Source organism: Hemitrygon akajei, chromosome 26, assembly GCF_048418815.1.
Source record: "Hemitrygon akajei chromosome 26, sHemAka1.3, whole genome shotgun sequence".
In the NCBI taxonomy this organism is placed as follows: domain Eukaryota; kingdom Metazoa; phylum Chordata; class Chondrichthyes; order Myliobatiformes; family Dasyatidae; genus Hemitrygon; species Hemitrygon akajei.
Genome location: NC_133149.1, coordinates 20014990 through 20037750, shown reverse-complemented (window position 1 = coordinate 20037750; position 22761 = coordinate 20014990). Strand labels below are relative to the sequence as shown.

Sequence of the window (22761 nt, the reverse complement as noted above, 5' to 3'; positions counted from 1 at the left end):
ACCTAGAGGTTAGTAGTGAATTTACAATTCACTGCCAAAAGTAGAGGCAGAGCCTCCCATTGTATTAAGTACTTGTATGTATTTAAAAAGCTAGACTTGCAGATTATAAACATTAATGCTGCAAGGTAGGATTAGACAGAAGAAATTATTTTTCAATCACCAAGACTGAATAAGCCAATGAGCCTACCTCTGTAAATATTCTATGATTCTAGGGTAAGTTATTGCAACTGTTTCTTCAAGATCAAGTAGTTAGATCAAGGGTGCGATAGCAATACACAAATAAACCCAACTGTGTCCACATCAGCTGCTCAGGCCAATGTAACCAATTGAATGCAGAGAATTATTTCATCCCAATCTTGCTTGGGCCAAACAAAGATTTCAGCCTCACAGGACGCGTTCTGTGGGACGAATCAGTATGTTCCTTGAAGTGCTAATCTGCCAGCCCCTCTGTTGGGTGGGGCCAATGATTGATTTAGCCAATCAACCATGAAGCTCACAACCTTCCATCTCGAATGCTGAAATATTATGTACGGCCTACATCATTGATACTACAGATGATGAACAACTAGAAAAATTTACATATTGAATAAGAACTATGAAAACTTAAAGACAACAGCCTTGCAGGAAGATTAAATCTTAATGCTCTCATCAATTTATCCCATAATCTTGATTTTTGTGCTGTGCCAATAGCATTTCACTCCTGTAATCAAATGACATACCTCATGTTAAATATGCTGTGCAAATCTAAGTTGTTATTGCATGAGCTGTATATAGCTCCTACACATCAAAACTACAACATAATTCACCCTCTGTCTCAAAGTTAATTATCAAAATACATATACATTACCATATACTGCCCTGAGATTCATTTCCTCTGGGCATTCACAAATGCACCACAAGGCGGTGTGCTTACCTCCCCCTCTTCCACCCCTTCCCCCCCCCACCCACTGTCGTAGACCGAATCAAAGGTGGTGATGAAGCAGCATATAGGAGGAAGATGGAAAATCTGGCTGAGTGGTGCCACAACAAGAACATCTTACTCAATGTCAGCAAGACCAAGGGGCTAATTATTGACTTCAGGATGAAGAAACCAGAGGTCCATGAGCCAGTTCTCATCGGAGGATCAGAGATGGAGAGGGTCAGCAACTATAATTTCCTTGGTGTTATTATTTCCTAGGCCCAGCATGCAAGTGCAATTACAAAGAAAGCACGGCTCCACCTCTACTTCCTTAGGAGTATAAGAAAAATCGACATCTAGAACTTTTGACAAACTTCTATAGATATGTGGTGGAGAGTATATTGACTGGCTACATCATAGCCTGGTATGGAAACACCAATGTCATTGAACAGAAAATCCTACAAGATGTAGTGCATAAAGCCCTCCCAACCATTGAGCACATTTACACAAAGTGTTGTTGTAGGAAAGTAGCATCCATCATCTGGGACCCCCAGCACTCAGGTCATGATCTCATCTCACTGCTGCCATCAGGAAGGTACAGGTGCCTCAGGATTCACACCACCAGGTTCAAAAACAGTTACTACCCCTCAACTATCAGGTTCTTCAACCAAAGGGGTTAACTTCACTTGCCCCATCATTGAAATGCTCCCACAGCCTATGGACTCACTTTCAAGGACTATCTCATTTTCTCAATATTCATTGCTTATTTATTCATTATTATTTTCCTTTTTTATTTGTACAGTTTGTTTTCTTTTGTACACTGGCTGAACACCCAAGTTGGTGCGATCTTTAATTGATTCTATTATAGTTATTGTTCTATTATGGATTTATTGAGTATACCTGCAAGAAAATGAATCTTGGGTTTGTATATGGTGACGTATATGTACTTTCATAACAAATTTACTTTGAGAATCAATGAAACTCCATTCTGTCACAATTGTGGAACACTGTAGTATGTAGACTGGCTACCATGAATGCAGCAAAATATATTGATATGAAAGGCTAGTTTGTTCTTCCTTCCCACTGTTATATCAATAGGTCAATGGCAGATGCAATCTCAATGGCTCTTCACACGGCTTTAGACCACCTGGACAACACAAACACCCATGTCAGGATGCCGTTTATCGACTATAGCTCAGCATTTAATACCATCCCTCAACTCTGATTGAGAAGTTGCAGAACCTGGGCCTCTGTACATCCCTCTGCAACTGGATCCTCTACTTCCTAACCGGAAGATCACAATCTGTACGGTTGGTGATAACAACTCCTCCTCACTGATGATCAACACTGGTGCACCTCAGGGGTGTGTGCTTAGCCCACTGCTCTACCGTGACTGTGTGGCTAGGCACAGCTCAAATACCATCTGTAAATTTGCTGATGATACAACCATTGCTGGTAGAATCTTAGATGGTGTCGAGAGGGCGTACAGGAGTGAGATATGCCAACTAGTGGAGTGGTGTCGCAGCAACAACCTGGCACTGATTGTGGACTTCAGGAAGGGTAAGATGAAGGAAACATACCAATCCTCATAGAGAGATCAGAAGTGGAGAGAGCAAGCAGTTTCAAGTTCCTAGGTATCAAGATCTCTGAGGATCTAACCTGGTCCCAACATTTTGATGCAGTTATAAAGAAGGCAAGACAGCGGCTATACTTCGTTAGGAGTTTGAAGAGATTTGGTATGCCAACAAATACATTCAAAAACTTCTATAGGTGTAACGTCAAGAGCATTCTGACTGGCTGCATCACTGTCTGGTATGGAGGGGCTACTGCACAGGACCAAAACAAGCTGCAGAGGGTTGTAAATTTAGTCAGCTTCATCGTGGGTACTAGCCTACAAAGTACCCAGGACATCTTCAAGGAACGGTGTCTCAGAAAGGCAGCATCCATTATTAAGGATCTCCAGCACCCAGAGCATGCCCTTTTCTCATTGTTACCATCAGGTAGGAGGTACAGAAGCCTGAAGGCACACACTCAGCGATTCATGAACAGCTTCTTCCCCTCTGCCACCTGATTCCTAAATAGACACTGAACCCTTGGACACGATCTCACTTTTTTAATATATAGTAGTTTTTTGCACAATTTTTAATCTATTCAATATATGCATACTGTAATTCATTTAGTTATTTATTAACTATTATTATAATTTTTTCTTCTGTATTATCTATTGCATTGAATTGCTGCTGCTAAGTTAACCAATTTCATGTCACATACCTGATTCTGATTCTGAAGCTAATAAAATAACAACTGCTACTGAAGAAAATATGCTTCACTGGGGAATGCTTCTGCACCTGTAACATCAATATTCCACTTGCAGAGTGAGGGCCCTTGGAGATAAAAAAAATAAAAACATAATTCCCCTAAAGACAAAATTTCTGAGGTACTTGAAGAAAAACAAGGCAGCAAAAAAATTGAGCAAAGACTTGTAGCTCTAAGTAAAAAGAATCACAAACCACTAACTGAATCAATAAGACCCCAGTTCACACTATTTGTGCAACTTCTCAAAGTGACTCTGCACTCCAACTGGAAACACATCACTTATCGCTGAATTTAAATCCTGGAACTACTCCCTGCCCAAAAAGCACTGTATTTTCACCAGAAGGACTGCAATGGTTCAAGGTGCCACCTGTGGGTAATAAATGCTTGCAAAATGTTCATGTTCCAAACAAAAGAATTGATAAAAATATAAAGGAAAGACACTGACAAGCTGGAGAGAATGCAGAAGAGATTTATGAGGATACTGCATGGACTAGAGAGTCTGAATTATAGAGAGAGATTGGCTATAATGGATCTTTATTCCCTAGAGTGCAGCAGAATACAGGGTAATCTCAAAAAAGTGTATAAAATAATGAGTATGGATTAAGTGAACAGTTGTAGTGTTTTCTCCAGGGTTGAGTTGTCCAAAACTATATGGATACAAGGTAATAAGGAAGAGATTTAAATGCGACCCGAGTGGTAACTTGTTAAGAGGGCAATGAATATCTGGAAGGAGCTGCCAGAAGACGAGGTCAAGGTGGGCATAACTGGATCAAATAAGGCATTTCCATAGGCACATGGAGGTGAGAAACTTGGAGGGACAAATGCAGGCAACAGGGGCTTGTGCTCTGTATGGACCAGATGGGCTGAAGGGCCTGTTTCCCTGCTGTATTATTCGATATGGTAACACAGAAGTTAGTACTGTATTCACATCAAACAATGGAAGAAATTTGTGAAAAAAGCTTTATTTAAGATCGCTGAACAGGAATTAATGCCCATTATATTTCTGCAACCATTGTTCCATGGAGAAAAATTCAAATCCAACATGGCAGCTGAGATATTCTGGAAAATAACAAATAATACAATGATAAAACTACTGGATTGTTACAAATCCCATCTTATTCACTAAAGCCAATAAAGGGAGGGAGGGAGAACACACAATATGGTTATTCCGAAGTATATTGATATTTACAAATTGATGCGAGGTTTGAATATACAGGAAGCCAATCATCAATAAGTCTGGAGTTTGAGGCCTTGTGTTCGATGAATGACAGGTCCTGGGGTCAATGTAGAGGATCGAGGTACAAGGGTTGAATTGGATGTCAGTAACTCGATGCTGTTGGCCAGAGCTGAGTCTACGAATCTCTGTGTTTCAATTGGGGAAATTGAAAGTCAATATCTGCGCCCGAGTCTGAGACCGCTGGAGGTTGGATAAGACAGCCTAGCCTGTCCTGGGATTAGAGGACTGTACACGTGCATGGGTAGGAGAGAGGAATGCGGCTTGTTTTACTGCTGTTGTTCCACAAAACACAACAAAACATTGTGGGTATGCTATGTTGGCCCCAGAATGTGTGGCGACACTTGCAGGCTGCCCCCAGCACATCCCTAGGATGTGTTGGTTGTTAACACAAACAATGTATTTCACTCTATGTTCCAATGTACAAGTGATAAATAAACTTGACTCTTGACATATCAAAAGTAATTCATTGGTCTTATTGTACCCTGCCATCCAACAGAAAAGTCATATATAGAAATCTTTTTATCTATGACATTTTTTCTTCTAATTCTCAAGACTACTCTAGGCCTGACGAGCTATTTTTACACTATCCTCTGAGTGAGATCACCTCCTCTCATGTTCCCCTTAAGCACATATGTGTGTATAATATGTGTGTGTGTGTATGTATGTATGTATGTATATATATATATATATATATATATATATATATATAGAGCGCTAAGCTGCCTAGGACTTTTGGACAGTACTGTATTTGTCAATGTGGAGCAGAGAGAGAGTTTGTAAATCTAGTGGGAGCAAAGGATGTTAGGAATAGCAGAGGTGGAGCCCCGCAGGAAGTGTGTGGGACATGTGGCAGAGAAGTAGTACTGGGGTGGGGGGCAGAAACACCCAGCCCTGAGACACCAGACAAATTTGATTGCAAACAATTGGTTTATTGATCATTGCAGAACGTCTCTCTGGTGCTTCCTGCTACATCTCCTTTCCCTTCCACTTTCCCCAACCATGAGCCCCTTCTCCCTGCCTCCTTCCCACTCTCTGTTCACAATAGAGACCCATATCAAAATCAGGTTTATCATCACTCACGTGTCATGAAATTTGTTTTCTTTTTTGTGGCAGTACAGTGCAATAAATAAAATTCCTACAGTATAGCACAAAAGTCTAAGGCACCCGAGCTAGAAATATATGTTTAAAGACTTTTGCAATATACTGTATATACATATGAATGATTGCTTGGGAGAACAACTGGCTGCTGCAGGGATCATTTGCTGCCTGGAAGTTGGTTCACAGCTGCAGTTCTAACTTGTGAACTGCTCAGATTATGTATATTTCCGAGGCTCCTCCAGAGTACTGATAGTTGCTGGTAACAGGTTACTCACAGACGGTACCCTTCAGAGAAAGACTGTGCCTTCATCCCAAAACATACAAAATACTATCATGGTGTCAAGATCTCTAAATAAGTTAGACCTAAATGGGGATTTCATGAAGAAAAATATTTACCAAGTTAATATGGAAAAATCACAATCATTTTGCCTCCCAGGTGCTAGGGGATGGTTCCGATCGTGTCCACGATATCCTGAAGTGGGAAGAACAGCTAGAGGTCATGGTACGTGTTGGTACCAACAACATAGGCAGGAAAAGGGAGGAGGTCCTGAAAGCAGACCACAGGAAGTTAGGAAGGAAGTTGAGAAGCAGGAACACAAGGGTAGTAATCTCAGGATTACTGCCTGTGTCACTTGACAGTGAGTATAGGAATAGAGTGAGTTGGAGGATAAATGCGTTGCTGAGGGATTGGAGCAGGGGGCAGGGATTCAGATTTCTGGATCATTGGGACCTCTTTTCAGGTAGGAATGACCTGTACAAAAAAGACGGGTTGCACTTGAATCCCAGGGGGACCAATATCCTGGCAGGGAGGTTTGCTAAGGCTATTGGGGAGAGTTTAAACTAGGATTGTTAGGGGGTGGAAACCAAACTGAAGAGATGGAGGAAGAGGCAGTTGGCTCACAAATACAGAAAGCTTGGAGACAGCGTGAGAGGGAGGATAGGCAAGTGATAAGAGAAGGGACACCCTTAAACCGATGGTTTGAGAGGTGTCTATTTTAATGCAAGGAGTATTATGAACAAAGCGGATGAGCTTAGAGCACGGATCAGTACTTGGAGCTATGATGTTGTGGCTATTACAGACTTGGATGGCTCAGGGGCAGGAATGGTTACTTTGAATGCCAGGCTTTAGATGTTTCAGAAAGGAAGGGAAGGAGGCAAAAGAGGTGGGGGCATGGCACTGTTGATCAGAGATAGTGTCACAGCTGCAGAAAAGCAGGAAGACATGGAGAGATTGTCTACAGAGTCTCTGTGGGAGGTAATTAGGAACAGGAAGTGGTCAATAACTCTACTGGGTGTTTTTTATAGACCACCCACCCAATAGTAACAGGGACATCGAGGAGCAGATAGGGAGACAGATTCTGAAAAGGGCTGTCGTGGTGGGAGATTTTAATTTCCCAAATATCGATTGGTATGTCCCGAGAGCGAGAGGTTTAGATGGAGTGAAGTTTGTTAGGTGTGTTCAGGAAGGTTTCTTGACACAATAATTAGATAAGCCTACAAGAGGAGAGGCTATACTTGACCTGGTATTGGGAAATGAACCTGATCAGGTGTCAGATTTCTCAGTGGGAGAGCATTTTGGAGATAGTGATCACAATTCTATCTCCTTTACCATTGCATTGGAGAGGGTTAGGAACAGACAAGTTAGGAAAGTGTTTAATTGGAGTAAGGGGAAATGTGAGGCTATCAGGCAGGAATTTAGAAGCATAAATTGGGAACAGATGTTCTCAGGGAAATGTACGTAAGAAATGTGGCAAATGTTCAGGGGATATTTGCATGGAGTTCTGCATAGGTATGTTCCAATGAGACAGGGAAAGGATGGTAGGGTACAGGAACCATTGTGTACAAAACTGTAAATCTAATCAAGAAAAGAAAGCTTACGAAAGGTTAAAAAAAAAACTAGGTAATGATACAGATCTAGAAGATTATAAGGCTAGCAGGAAGGAGCCTAAGAATGAAATTAGGAGAGCCAGAAGGGGCCATGAAAAGGCCTTGGTGGGCAGGATTAAGGAAAACCCCCAAGGCATTCTACAAGTACGTGACGAGCAAGAGGATAAGACGTGAGCGAATAGGACCAATCAAGTGTGACAGTGGAGAAGTGTGTAAGCAACTGGAGGAGATAGCAGAGGTACTTAATGAGTACTTTCGCTTCATTATTCACTACAAAAAAAGATCTTGGTGATTGTAGAGATGACTTACAGCAGACTGAAAAGCTTGAGCATGTAGATATTAAGAAAGAGGATGTGCTGGAGCTTTTGGAAAGCATCAAGTTGGATAAGTCACTGGGACTGGACAGGATGTACCCTTGGCTACTGTGGGAGGCGAGGCAGGAGATTGCTGAGCCTCTGGCGATGTTCTTTGCATCATCAATGGGGACGGGAGAGATTCCAGAGGATTGGAGGGTTGCGGATGGTGTTTCTTTATTCAAGAAGGGGAGTAGAGATAGCCTAGGAAATTATAGACTAGTAAGACTTACTTCAGTGGTTGGTAAGTTGATAGAAAAGATCCCAAGAGGCAGGATTTATGAAGATTTGGAGAGGCATAATATGATTACAAATATTCAGCATGGCTTTGTCAAAAAAAGGTCGTGCATTACGAGCCTGACTGAATTTCTTGAGGATGTGACTAAACACATTGATGAAGGTAGAGCAGTAGATGTAGTGAATATGGATTTCAGCAAGGCATTTGATAGGGTACCCCATGCAAGGCTTATTGAGAAAGGGCATGTGATCCAAGGGGACATTGCTTTGTGAATCTAGAACTGGCTTGCCCACAGAAGGCAAAGAGTGGTTGTAGATGGGTCATATTCTGCATGGAGGCTGGTGACCAGTGGAGTGCCTCAGGGATCTGTTCTGGGACCCCTACTCTTCATGATTTTTATGAATGACCTGGATGAAGAAGTGGAGGGATGGGTTATGAAATTTGCTGATGACACAAAGGTTGGAGTTGTTGTGGATAATGTGGAGGGCTGTCAGAGGTTACAGCGGGACATTGATAGGATGTAAGACTGGACTGGGAAGTGGCAGATGGAGTTCAACCCAGATAAGTGTGAGGTGGTTCATCTTGGTAGGTCAAATATGATGACAGAATATAGCATTAATGGTAAGACTCTTGGCACTGTGGAGGATCAGAGGGATCTTGGGGTCCGAGTCCATAGGACACTCAAAGCTGCAGTGCAGGTTGACTCTGTGGTTAAGAAGGCATACAGTGCACTGGCCTTCATCAATCGTGGAATTGAATTTAGGAGCTGAGAGGTAATGTTGCAGCTATATAGGACCCTGGTCAGACCCCACTTGGAGTACTGTGCTCAGTTCAGGTCGCCTCACTACAGGAAGGATGTGGAAACCATAGAAAGGGTGCAGAGGAGATTTACAAGGATGTTTCCTGGATTGGGGAGCATGCCTTATGAGAATAGGTTGAGTGAACGCAGCCTTTTCTCCTTGGAGCGACAGAGGATGAGAGGTGACCTGATAGAGGTGTATAAGATGATGAGAGGCATTGATTGTGTGGATAGTCTGAGGCTTTATCCCAGGACTGAAATGGCTAGCATGAGAGGGCACAGTTTTAAGGTTTTAAGACATCTACAGAGGAGATGTCAGGGGTAAGTTTTTTACGCTGAGAGTGGTGAGTGCGTGGAATGGGCTGCCGGCAACGGTGGTGGAGGTGGATACGATAAGGTCTTTTAAGAGACTCCTGGACAGGTACATGGAGCTCAGAAAAATAGAGGGCTATGGGTAACCCTAGGTAATTTCTAAGGCAAGGACATGTTTGGCACAGCTTTGTGGGCCGAAGGGCCTGTATTGTGATGTAGGTTTTCTATGTTTCTCTTTTGTATTTTTCATCTACTCAGAACACAATATTGACTCTTTAGGCCATCGTCTGTCCACTGAATGCACATAACCAAAATTTAGTCCAGTATTACAAGGCATTAAAAAATTACACTCAAGTACAAACTCATACTACCTTGAATTCAGAAATGATCTCATTAAAATAAAGAAAATTATTAAGAGTCTTGACAAGGTGGATATAGGTATTACATTTATATATTATAGGTATTACATTTCCAGAATGTGTTGAACAATCTAAAAACACAAGGACAACCATTCAAAATAGATGAGGGAACATTTCTGCATACAGAGGATAGTGAACTTTTCAAATATTCTACAAAGTGAACTACAGAGGCTCAGTTGCAAAGTGCATTTAAATTCAACACAGATCACTAGATTATTTGAGATCAGAGGCTTATGGAGTTTATACATTAAAGTGATAATGGAGTACTAATGAGGGCCAAACAACCTATCCATGTCTAATTATAGCACAGCAGAAGTACAAATCTCATTTGCAAAACAAAAACACAGCAAAGCATAACCCCATTAAAAAGTGGAAGATTTGAATTTTTAAATCAACATTTCCAAACTGGATATTCTGTGTAAATTTTAAAAACTTAAAATCAATAGCTGCAATACTCTTCAGAAATACTGTGAATCAGATTAACACAACCTATTTACAGGACCTTCATGGCAAGTATTAGGTACACCTTGCACTGGATCTATCAAATTATAACAGCTGAGTGCCACAAAAACACACAACATTCTATCAAATCACAAACAGGAGAAAATCTGCAGATGCTGGAAATCCGAGCATTCTATCAACTTTGAGAGGTAGAAATTGCAGGAATAATGTTCCCTCTAGCTTGTTTTACAGCTATGTGGACCAACCATTGCTTTGAAAAAAAACACAGCCTGAAAGCTGCATGGCACTTTAAATGTGTGTTTTTTTACAATATAATATGTACATCAAACAAACACAAACCACAACTCAACATAAGAAAATGATGAAAGGCAGTGAAAACAACTGCCAGGCACAATGGCAAAAGTAAAATGTTTTGACGAGACAATGTCAGCATTCAGCAGGCCAGTGGTTTATTAACAATGAGCTGCCAACTTCCATTCTGTGCTTATTGTTACAATTTGTAATAATGTTGTAACTTGAAACACTTAATGCAAATATGTTCAAGCTCTAAAACATGTCAAAGTTAAAATTGTGATACATTTATTATTTAGAAGATTTCTGGATGATATTCATTAACCCAATTACAGGGTATTTCACAATTACATCAGCAAATTTCAAAATTATATTAACATTGTATAAGAGACCATTCCAGTTGTGCATTAACAAAGGCCATGAGCTCTGAGTCATCCAAGTTACTGCGCAGCCATGCACCTATGCTGCTTAAAGGGAACAGTGTGCAGGAGGCTGAGGCAACATGGGGAGAATATATTATCTGGAAAATTCTAGAAACAACAGACTGCAGATGCTAGAATCGGCAACACCAAACAATCTTCTAGAAGAAGTCAGCAATCAGTGACATTGAATTGATACTGCATGAAAAGTAGATGTCAGTCCTGGTGCAGCATTTTGACCAGAAACATTGACAGTTTTTCTCCCTACAGATGCTACTCGACTCACTGAGATTCTTCAGATTGTTATATGGCTAATGAAATTGATCTGCGAGCTAATGTAGATTTAGAGTCACAGCTGTATAACACAGAAGTGAGTCTTTTGGCCCAACTCAACCATGCTAATTAATGACGTTATCTGTGGCAACACAATTTGACCGCGTTAAACCCATCCAAATGCCTTTTAAATTTTGTAACCGTTCTCCCTCTGGCAGCTTGTTCTATACACTCACATCCACCTGTGTCGAAAAACTCACCCCCTTATAGAAAAGGACTCTATTTCATAAGGACGTATGGAATGGGGAGGGGGCACTTTAAATTCAACAAGCAGATCGCCAAAACTTAAACGTCAAGCCTTTGAAGTAGAAACAGAACTGTAACAAATTGTAACAACAGGCGCAAGCCTTCATAACTCACCTAAGACAGTCCCTAAAGTCAAAAGAACAGCATCAACCTTGCATTGTCACAGAACCTCTGGGCTTCAAGATCTAAACTCCAGTTCATTGTTGTCATAGGCACAGGGCATTAACACCATAAAAATGAGACTTTTGCTGTTGCACCAGCACAGTACAATGCAGATCAGAACACAGATGTCTGCTCCACCTTTCCCGGTTGAATTGAGCCCATCACTGCGCCGGAACTGCCCGGAGCAGAAGCACTAACTCCTATGACCATGGACCAGCTGCCTACCGTACACATCAGGCTGCAACCCGCAGGGCTGGGAACGCGCTGACCGGCGCACCCCACAACCTCAGGCCGGGGTGCCCCCGGAACGCAGACGACTAGTCGGCCTTCCGACGGCAGGCGCCCTGCTCTCCCAGGGCCGAGAAGAACGCGCTGATTGCCGAAGCCCCGTCGCCCCTCACCTGGAGGATGACGCTGCGGATAAGCGCATTGACTGTGCCGCTGAAGGGGCTGCTCACCCCCTGGAAACACCAGAGCACAATGCCGCCCTTGCTGAAGATGGTGAAGAAGTCCAACATCGCGTGACGGGCCGAACGATCTAGAGCCACCGATTAAAGTCAGAAGTCAGAAGCAAGGGACACGTCAGGGATACCGTCGTCACATCCGAATTGTTAAGTAAGAAAGGTCCGCCGTATCGTCACTTCCGCGTTGCTATTCCCACCCCTTCCATCACAGTGCTGAATGTTGGCTGCATTCTGAAGTCGAGTTTATCGTCATATGCACAAATAACATTGGAAAAAACTTACTTGCATCACAGGCACATATTATTATTATTATTAAGCAGCAGTCATAAGAAAACATATTATCCACATTGTTTTTACAAGAAAGGAAACCTTGCGGATCAAGTAGCATCTGTAGGGGGCATACACAAAATGCTGGAGGAACTGGGCAGGCAGTCCTGCCGAAGGGTCTTGGCTCGAGACTTTGACGGTACTATTCCATAGATGCTGCCTGACCTGCTCAGTTCCTCCAGCATTTTGTGTGTGTTGCTTGGATTTCCAGCATCTGCAGATTTTCTTGCGTTTGTATTTAGCATCTGTAGGGGGAAAGGGTTATCAACGATTCTAGTCAATATCAGGACGCTGAGTTCCTCTAGTAGATTCTTTGCGACTCCAAATTCAAGGACTCTTCATCTTATCTTCTCGTTATTTATTGTTTTATTGTTATTATTATTTATTTCTTTTTGTATTTGCACAGTTTGTTGTCTCTTGAACATTGGTTGAATGCCCAAGTTGGTGCAGTCTTTCATTGATTCAGAATCAGAATCGGGTTTATTATCACCGGCATGCGTCGTGAAATTTTTTAACTTAGCAGTAGCAGTTCAATACAATACATAATATAGAAGTAAAAATATAATAGTAAGTAAATCAATTACAGTATACATATATTGAATAGATTTAAATCATGCAAAAACAGAAATAACATATTAAAAAGTGAGCTAGTGTTCACGGGTTCAATGGCCATTTAGGAATCAGAAGGCAGAGGGGAAGAAGCTGTTCTTGAATTGAAAAGTTAATGATTCTATTATGGTTATTATTCCATAGTGGACTTATTGAGTATGCCTGCAAGGAAATGAATCTTAGGGTTGTACATGATTATATGTACTTTGATAATACCACTGGCTGTGCCAGATATTTTTTCTTGCTGTTGCTACAGTGGGGCTGAATTATCCAGTGATGGTGCTGAGGGATGTACTGTGTGGTAGTATGTATTCTCAAGGCCAGACCCGTGGCATTCAAAAGTCAGTTTCAAGCATTATGTGCCTACTATAAATGCCTCTGTTGATTCACAAGCAACAGCAATTGATAGATCTAATATAGAAGTGAACTGTGACAGTGTCAACAGCATCGGAGACAACACAGAGCATAAACAAACAAACCAACAGAGCATCTGACCCACAGCGCACAACATGAATCACGCACCAATCACGCACCAATCCCGCAATCAGTGTCAAATGCATGCTTTTCAACTGAAAAACACAACACTAACCCACAATGTTCACTGCTATTCGCATTACATAGACAGACAATGCCAAAAGATACACCGTTATTAAAGTCAAATAAGGCAAACAACAGATGCAAGGCTTTACCAGGAGTTGGACAAATCGTACTCTAACCATGCAATATCTCAATTAATTTGGCTACTGAATTTAAAACAAAAATCAACAGAATCACCGCTTGGAAGTGTAAGCAAAACCAGTAGGCTTAATAGCAGTAAATGTAATATTTTAGGATTTTCAGGAAACATAAGGACTATGGGGTATCCACCACAAAATAATAATCATAATCAACATTAGTCTAGGCCCAAATTTTTAAAAATCAACTGCACTCACCATTGATGTTTTCAGAGAAGCACAATCCGTCTGTTGTTGTGATTGGTGGCAAAAGCATCAATGATTTTCTGGATGTCGAGTGCCTTGGTCCTCTGGCTGTTTATGGCCAAGAGGCCCAAGTTGAAGTTCTGAGCATCGCCGCTGCTATTCCTTAGGTAGCTTTTGAGGCGTCTGAGGCCTCCGTTCGCATGAGGCAGGTGTCACAGGCAGAGTCAGTGATATGCAGATTAGTTTGTATAAATCTATAAATGCACCGCGGTAGGGTCTCATTAGAGCTGGAAATTCCACTGTGCCATTCACTGTCTGTCCTTGCTTTTGTTTTGTTTCCAGCAGATGCCGAATCTGATGTAGCTCTGTAGTCAGGTTCACTTCAGTCATTCCATAGTATTGGGCCATTGGCCAAAGACAATTCTTGTCCAGGAAGAGCTCGTGTTCGGGACTCAATGCTGAGATTCCAGTCAGAACACCCCCAGTCTCAATTGAGAACCGTCTTTACATTTTAGTCAGAAATCTGTCTATAACTGGATAGAAACAGTGCTTGCGAAGGTCATCAGAGGATGTGACAGGTGTGCATTCGGTTTGGGCCTCAACAACAAATTCATGTAGGCGGCGGGGTGGCTGGGCCTGTCTCCTTTCGCGTGGTCTGCTCTGTATACCTGCCTTGACGCACAGGTCCCTCGCTCTTGCCTGAATTTCACTCCATGATTCCTCTCCCCGTTTTGCTGAGAGTGCATTAATAACAGATCGAGCCAAATCCACAGTGGATGAAAGCTCCAAACTGGGAGAGAGTAGCTGGGCTGACATGAACTTGGTGACTCCTCAAACAGAGTGAGAAGTAAAGCAAACTGCTTGTCAATCGGTCCATTTACAGCTCCAGCCTCTGTTTTCCTCCGTGCATTGGTTGACCCATAATATCCTGTAGTGTAACTAGAATGGCAGGGAGTAATTCCCTTATAGCCCACAAAGCTGTATACTGCCATGCCTAGCATGTACCTGACAATTTCTTCAACTCCACAGGGTGTGCAGTTGATTCCAGTTCTCTCTGTTCCTTCATGAAAAGATCGTGGGCAACAGAGTTTGAAAAGAAGTTGTAAAGCAGCTGCACAGTTTCAAAAAACTCACCCGCTTATTGTACATTGCTCACAACATCCACTAAAACAAGGTTAAGTCTGTGAGAATGGCAGTGTATATATAATGCCTGCGGGACCTCTTTCCTGAACCTCTCTTGTACCCAGACTTCACTGCCGCCCCGTCATAACACTGACCTATACACGCATTATTATCAATAACACACTGGGCGAGTGTCTGTTCAATGCTTTTAAGAAGCGACTCTGCGTCCAACCCTTCTGCTGGAGTGAAGTGCAAGAATTCTTCAAGCACCGTTTTGTTATTCAAATACCGCACCACCACTGATATTTGCTCCTTTTTACTCAAGTCTTTACTTTCATCTACTATGATGGCAAAATGTCCAGCCTCCTTGATTTCTGCACTTACTAGATGTCTGACCACATCTGCCATAATACCCATAATTTCATTTTGGATATTGTGATGGGTGTTTTTTGCATTTCCAGGATTGTCCTTTATTTTTTTTAGCTACAGTCTTATCAAACTGCCCAATTACACTGAGCAACTCAACAAAGTTTCCCCTATTGCCAAATCCATCATCCTCCCAGCGTCCTCGCTGGGCAATGCCTTGGCACGCAGTATAGCGTAGAGACTCAACCACTGCTCTCATGTATTCACGATTTTCTTGGACAATCTTTGCATGTCCTTTATCAACTATATTTCCCAATCTTGAACCGTCTTGTTTTCTCAATCTGAATTTGGCCCATGCCTCCATAGCAAACTTATGAGCTGCACTCACATGGTGGGTTTTGAAAGCTGTTGTACCTTTCCGCCAGTTGCAGTAACCAGTGACAGTGAAGGTAGACTCAGAATGGAACCCGTGTCCTCCACACAGGAAATGCCTGCATGCGAAGCATAATGTAGTATCTTTCGTGATAGAATACTCCAGCGAGGAGTACAGGTCAAACCAGCCATGAATAAAACTCCTTTGCTGATTGCCAAACTGTTGCGAAGGGTATTTTGTCAATGCTGGCCGACAGGGTCCTTCCTCAGGTTGCTGGCTAATATCGCTAGCAGTATTCCCACTAGCACTAAGAGCAGCTTCATCCACGTTCTCTTCCCACTCCATTTCTTGTTCCTCTACTTCGCCCTCACACTCCTTCGATGAACTGCTGTCGTCCTCATCCCCACTTACTTCTTTCTGCATGTCACTTTCAATTAAGACAGGCTTAGGCTGAGACACCACTGATTCCTCTGGATGAGGTTTTCTCACTAAAAATCGATCCATTTTTCACACTGGCCAAAATAATGCACGTGCCAGGCCCACGCTAGCTTGTGAAAGCACAATGTGTGTGTGTGGCATCCATTAGTCTCGCGAGACCATGGATCTGCGCCTGGATCCTGCACAATGTATGTATACTATCAATCTCTCGCATGAGTGAGGGTGAGTGATATCACCACTTAAATGATCTTAGATCAGCTTAACTGATCTGAATGAGGACAGTAACGGCAAGACATTGACAACTGTTACGTATCCCGTAACTGGATCACTTACCAGCAAAGATAGAGAGGTCCACTGAAGTCTGATGGTAACATTTTTAAACGTTTTTATTTTATAAAGGGGCACAAAAGTAAGGTTAATATAAACATTCAGATAACATACGTCGTCAATACTCAATCTAAAGCGCAGGTATAGTAATAATCAATAAGAAATAAGCTCTGTCGTTGTCTAGGGGTAAGGTATATATTGTCCGCTGTATATCTAAAAGTCTCTTGCGTTCACTGCAGTTCCACCAGCTGCCGTCTTCTGGGGTGTCGCGGTGGAGCACTTTTGTTAGAGAGAGAGAGATAGAGATTGAATGAAACAGTGACCCGGCGGGTTTTTTTCCAACCTTTAGGAGTTCGATCCGTCGGAGTCTCATTGGGGGGTGGCCGTTCACTTCTGGCCTCTCCTGTAGCTAAAGCCGTTCTTTCGTGGTGAGGTCGCCAATCCCAGACAAGGAAAAGATGCACACGAACCCCCCCACCGGCTATCGCTATTAAACGCTGTTGCAGGATTTCTAGCGTGTCTTCTGGTGCATCTGGGGGGCCGTCTTTACAACCCCTCTTTTATCTGAACTCACGGAGTCTCAGATGTCAATCAGGTTGGGATGATACAATCTCTCTCCATCTCTCCACCCACGTTGCCCTGAGGGTATACACGTAGTACAGTTCCCAATTCACAAAGGTGTCTCCATGAGACAATGACCACAGTCGCCAGCTTTGCCTCGCTGTGAAACGAGGGACACCGCACGTATCTCTCTCTTCTCTTGGGTCATTGACCCCCCCTTCACTAGGGCTCTGGCGATTCTCACAAAGGAGGGGGCTGGGATCATAACACAACGAATGAAGAAGCAGAAATGTAGAGTGGATCTGACCTTAGACAAGCACAGAGTTTATAACTTTTGCTGCATGGGTGCTATGGTAATTGGGGGTTCTGTTTCATTAGATCAACTGGAGAAAAAAGCTATATTCAAAACTATACAGAGAAAGCAGCTGCAATTTGTATGTCAAATTTCAGTTAATTTCTTGGTGGTGCTATTGTAATTTCTGCTGGATAATACATTTACTTTGAAATTTGAATTCTGATATCTGCATTTTCATGTGTCTCCACTGAATCCACCTTTGGATGACCGAGTCCTGCATCCCAACGCTGAGGGTAAAATCAGAAAATGGTAGAAACACTCAGCAGGTCACAGCATCTGTGGAGAGAGGGAGAGCTGATATCTTAGGACCTGGAACTCTTTTCAGATCACGGATAAAGTTAGTTTCAGAAACAGACAAAAATTTTTGATTTAAAAACACTGCCATCAGAAGCCTCAGGACCTACACCCTCAGGTTCATGAACAGTTATTATCCCTCACAGAGCCAGAAAAAACTAAGACACTGAAACAGGTCCTTTGGCCCATCTAGTCCATGTTGATCTATTTAAACTGCTGCGTATCATCAACCTGTATCCATGTCTCAACTCTCAGACACCTCCTCTTACTTACCCCTCGAAGAGGACCCCACTAAGGAACACAAGGTCATTGTCTCCCACACCATCACCAACCTATTGACTCTGGGGATCTCCCATCCACCGCCACCAACCTCATGGTTCTCGTAACCCCCCCACCTCCCATTTCCACCTCCTAACCAAGATCCACAAATCTGCATGTCCAGGTAGACCCATTTTTTCAGCTTGTTCCTGCTCCACTGAATTCCTATCTGCATACCTCGACTCTGTTTTATGCCCCCTAGTTCAGTCCCTTCCTGCTTACATCCGTGACACTTCACACGCTCTGGATCTTTTCAATGATCTCAGGTTCCCTGGCCCCCATCATATTTTTTACTATGGATATTCAGTCCCTAAACACCTTGTTCTCCTACCAGGAAGGCCTCAAAGCCTCCGTTTCTTTCTGGACACCAGAACTAACCAGTTCCCCTCCACCACCACTCTCTTCCGCCTAGCGAAACTTGTCCTCACTCAAAATAATTTCTCCTTTGACTCCTCCCACTTACTTCAAACAAAAGGTGTAGCCATGGGTACTCGCATGGGTCCCAGCTATGCCTGCCTGTTTGTCGGCTACGTGGAACAGTCCATGTTCCAAGCCTACACTGGTGACAGTCTCGCAATTTTCCTGTGCTACATTGATTACTACATTGGTGCTGCTTCCTGCACCCATGCTGAACTCATCAACTTCGTCCACTTTACTTCCAACATCCACCCTGCCCTCAAATTTACCTGGTCCATTTCCAACATCTCCCTCCCCTTTCTCGATCTCACTGTCCCTATCTCCAGAAACCGCTTATCCACTGATATCTATTATAAATCCAGACTCTCACAGCTACCTGGACTACACCTCGTCCCACTCTGTTACTTGTAAAAATGCCAATCTCTTCTCTCAATTCCTCTTTCTCCACTACATCTGCTCTCAGAATGAGGCTTTTCATTCCAGAATGAAGGAGGTATCCTCCTTTTTCAAAGAGAGGGGCTTCCCTTCCTCCACCATCAATGCTGCCCTCAACCGTATCTCTTCCATTTCACGCACGTATTCTCCTATCCCATCCTCCCACCACCCCACCAGGGATAAGGTTCCTCTTGACCTCACCTACCACCTCACCAGCCTCCATGTTCAGCACATAATTCTCCAAAACTTCCACCATGTCCAACAGGATCCCACCACCAATCACATCTTTCCCTCCCCCCTACTTTCAGCTTTCCGCAGGGATCGCTTCCTATGTGACCCCCTTGTCCAATCGTTCCCCGCCCCCCCACACTGATCTCCTTCTTGGCATTTATCCTTGCAAGCGGAACAAGTGCTACACCTGTCCCTACATCTCCTCCCTCACTACCATTCAGGGCCCCAAACAGTCCTTCCAGGTGAGGCAACACTTCACCTGTGAGTCTGCTGGGGCCATCTATTGTTTCCGGTGCTCCCAGTGTGGCCTCCTGAATATCAGTGAGACCCGATGTAGATTGGGAGACCGCTTCGCTGAGCTCTGTCCGCCAGGAAAAGCAGGATCTCGCAGTGGCCACCCATTTTAATTTCACTTCCCATTCCAGTATGTCCATCCATGTCGTGAAGCCACACTTGAGGAACAACACCTTATATTTCATTTGGGTAGCCTCCAACCTGATGGCATGAACATCAATTTCTCAAACATCTGCTAACGCTTCCCCCACCCCACCATTCCTCATCCCCTTTCCCCTCTCTCACCTTATCTCCTTGCCTGCCCATTGCCTCCCTCTGGTACTCCTCCCTGTTTTTCTTTCTTCTGTGGCTTCTGTCTCTTTCACCAATTAACTTCCCAGCTCTTTACTTCAACCCTCCCACTTCAGGTTTCACTTATCACTTGTGTTTCTCTATCCCCTCCCCCACCTTTTAAATCTACTCCTGAACTTTTTTTTCCCCGTCCTGCCAAAGGATTTCAGCCCAAAATGTCGACTGTTTACTCCTTTCCACAGATGCTGCCTGGCCTGCTGAGTTTCTCTAGCATTTTGTGTGTGTTGCTCAGATTTCTAGCATCTGCAGCTTTTCTCGTTTGTGATTGTAACACTGAGCTGCCAGTCCTGCCCCTCCTGTAACCAAGTCTCACTAATGGCTACAATATCATAATTCTATGTGTTGATCCATGCCCTGAGTTCATCTGCACTTGCTTCAATACTTCTTGCATTGAAATATACACAACTCAGAATATTAGTTCCACTATGTGCACCTTTTGCTTCCTGACTTTGTCTGAGGTCTTCACAACATCTGTCTCCACAACCTCTCCACTAACTGTTCTGGCACTCTGGTTCCCATTCCCCTGTAACTCCAGTTTAAACACCCATGCAGTACTAGCAAACCTTCCAATTAGGATATTTGTCCCCCTCCAGTTTATGTGCAAACTATCTCTTCTATAGAAGTCCCAACTTCCCTGGAAGAGAGTCCAATGATTCAAAAATCTGAAGCCCTCCCTCCTACACCAAATCCTCAGTCATACGTTAAACTGTATGATCTTCCTATTCCTAGCCTCACTCACACGTGGCATGGGTAGCAATCCTGAGATCATAACCCTGGAGGTCCTGCCCTTTAACTTAGCACCTAACTTCCTGAACTCACTTTGCAGAACCTCGTTTCTCTTCCAACCCATGTCATTGGTACCTACATGGACCATAACCTCTGGCTATTCACCCTCCCACATAAGAATGCTGAGGATTCGATCTGAGATGTCTCTCACCCTGACACCCAGGAGACAACATACTGTCTGGGAATCTCATTCTCATCTACAGAAGCTCCTTTAAGTTCTCCTAACCAATGAATCCCCCTTTCACCACAACTCATCACTTCTCCCCTCTTCCCTTCTGAGTCACAGAGCCAGACTCAATGCCAGAGACCTGACCACTGTGACTTTCCTCTGTTGAGTCACCCCCCCCCCCCCCCCCACAACAGTATCCAAAGTGCTATACTTGTTGTTGAGGGGGATGGCCACAGGAGTGCTCTGTACTGACACAGGAGTGCTCTAACCCCTTTCATCATCCTGTCAACCAGCTTCCTGTGTTCTGCTCCTTGGGTGTGACTGCCTCTCTATATGTCCTGCCTATTACCCTTTCAGCCTCCCGAATAATCCAGAGTTCATCCAGTTCCAGCTGCAACACCTTAACACAGAGTGTTAAAAACTGCAGCTGGATGTACTTTATGCAGGTAAAGTAGTCAGGGATATTGGAGGTCTCCCTGTCTTCCCACGTTCCAAGAGGAGCGTTCAACTATCCTGTCTGATGTCCCTACTGCTCTAATTGTGCAATCATAGAGAAGGAAACAATAAATAAACTGAAAATTTCTACCTACAACATTTCGCCTTCTCTCACTCCAGCCTCTCCTTGCTGAAGCCTCGAAGAGCTAAAGCCTCAAAATCCCCACTCTAACATTGTCCACTTCAACAAAGTCCGCTCTGCTTGCCCCTGCTTTATTTTAATTTGCACTTGCTAATTAATCCCAATGTTTGGTTGACTGCTGTTCAAATGCCAAAATTCCTACCAAGCACAAGAATATAAAAAATAGGAGCAGGAGCAGACCATCTGGCCTGTTGAGCCTGTTCCGCCATTCAATAAGATCATGGGTGATCTGACCATGGACTCATCTCCACTTACCTGTCTTTTCCCCATAACCCTTGATACCTCTACTATGCAAAAATCTATCCAACCTTGTCTTAAATATATCTACTGAGGTAGCCTCCACTTCTTCATTGGGCAGAGAATTCCACAGATTAACAACCCTCTGGGAAAAGCAGTTCCTCCTCATCTCCATCCTAAATTTACTCCCCCGAATCTTGAGGCTATGTTCCCTACCAATGGAAAGAACTTTCCTGCCTCTATCTTAACTATTCTTTTCATAATTTTATATGTTTCTATAAGATCCCCTCATCCTTCTGAATTCCAGTAAGTACGGTCCCAGGTGACTCCATCTCTCCTCTTAGTCTAACCCCCTCATCTCAGGAAACAACTTGGTGAATTTCCTCTGCACCGCCTCCAAAGGCAGTATTTCCTTCCTCAAGTAAGGAGACCAGAACTACACACAATACTCCAGATGCAGCCTCACCAGTACTTTGAACAGTTGCAGCATAACCTCCTTGCTCTTAAATTCCATCTCTCCCCAGCAATGAAGGCCAACATTCCATTTGCCTTCTTGATAGTGTCATGACCTCAGCCCCCTCCTTCAAGAGAATCGCAAGATCGCTATTAATTCGGGTCTTGGACCCAGGAAATGAGAGACAATGCCACGGAGTTGACCATTGTTCTTAGAGGCACCTGTGTGAATTGCAACTGTATAGTACGTGCCAGATATCAGGGACATGGACACCCTCGGGCAATGTGGTGTGGGGATGGCCTCACCCTACCTTGATTGACATTTACAAATCTTGCCAGCCATGATAAAAAGGAGACTGCTGGAGGCGGTACTCCAGCGACGCACTAGACGGACACCATCGCTCATCCCTCTCGTAATAATGGGAAGCTGCTCGGAAGCCACGTGTGATTTGGATCCCCTAGCTAGGGAATCGAGTGGCTAATAAGTCCGAAAAGGATTTCGGACTGACAACGAGGAACTCCCGTTCTCGATCTCACGCTTTGAGTCCAGAAGGCTGGCAAGTTTATTTTCTCTATCCAACCTGTGAACACGCAGTGGTCCCTCAAGCGGCAAAAAAGCATCCATGAACTGGCGAGACTTTTATATTTAAATTGGACAAATCGTTCAACCCCTAGACAACGATAGAGCTCATTTTTGATTGATTATTACTACACCTATGCTTTAGATTGAGTTTTGACGATGTATATGATCTGAATGTTTTGTATTAACCATACGTTTGTGCCCCTTTATAAATAAAACGTTTGAAA

The 22761-nt window shown here is 43.4% G+C and overlaps 1 protein-coding gene across 2 annotated transcripts in view; it reads right to left on the bottom strand.

Annotated features, from left to right (window-relative positions):
• srpra (SRP receptor subunit alpha) overlaps nucleotides 1-12086 on the bottom strand; it is a 55286-nt gene extending 43200 nt beyond the window's left edge. For both annotated transcript variants that reach the window (XM_073029675.1, XM_073029676.1), the window contains exon 1: nucleotides 11872-12086. In XM_073029675.1, coding sequence (XP_072885776.1) covers nucleotides 11872-11988 — 117 coding nt within the window. In that variant the 5' untranslated portion in view covers nucleotides 11989-12086. The remainder of the gene's footprint in view (nucleotides 1-11871) is intronic.
• Between the last annotated feature and the right edge of the window lie 10675 nt (nucleotides 12087-22761).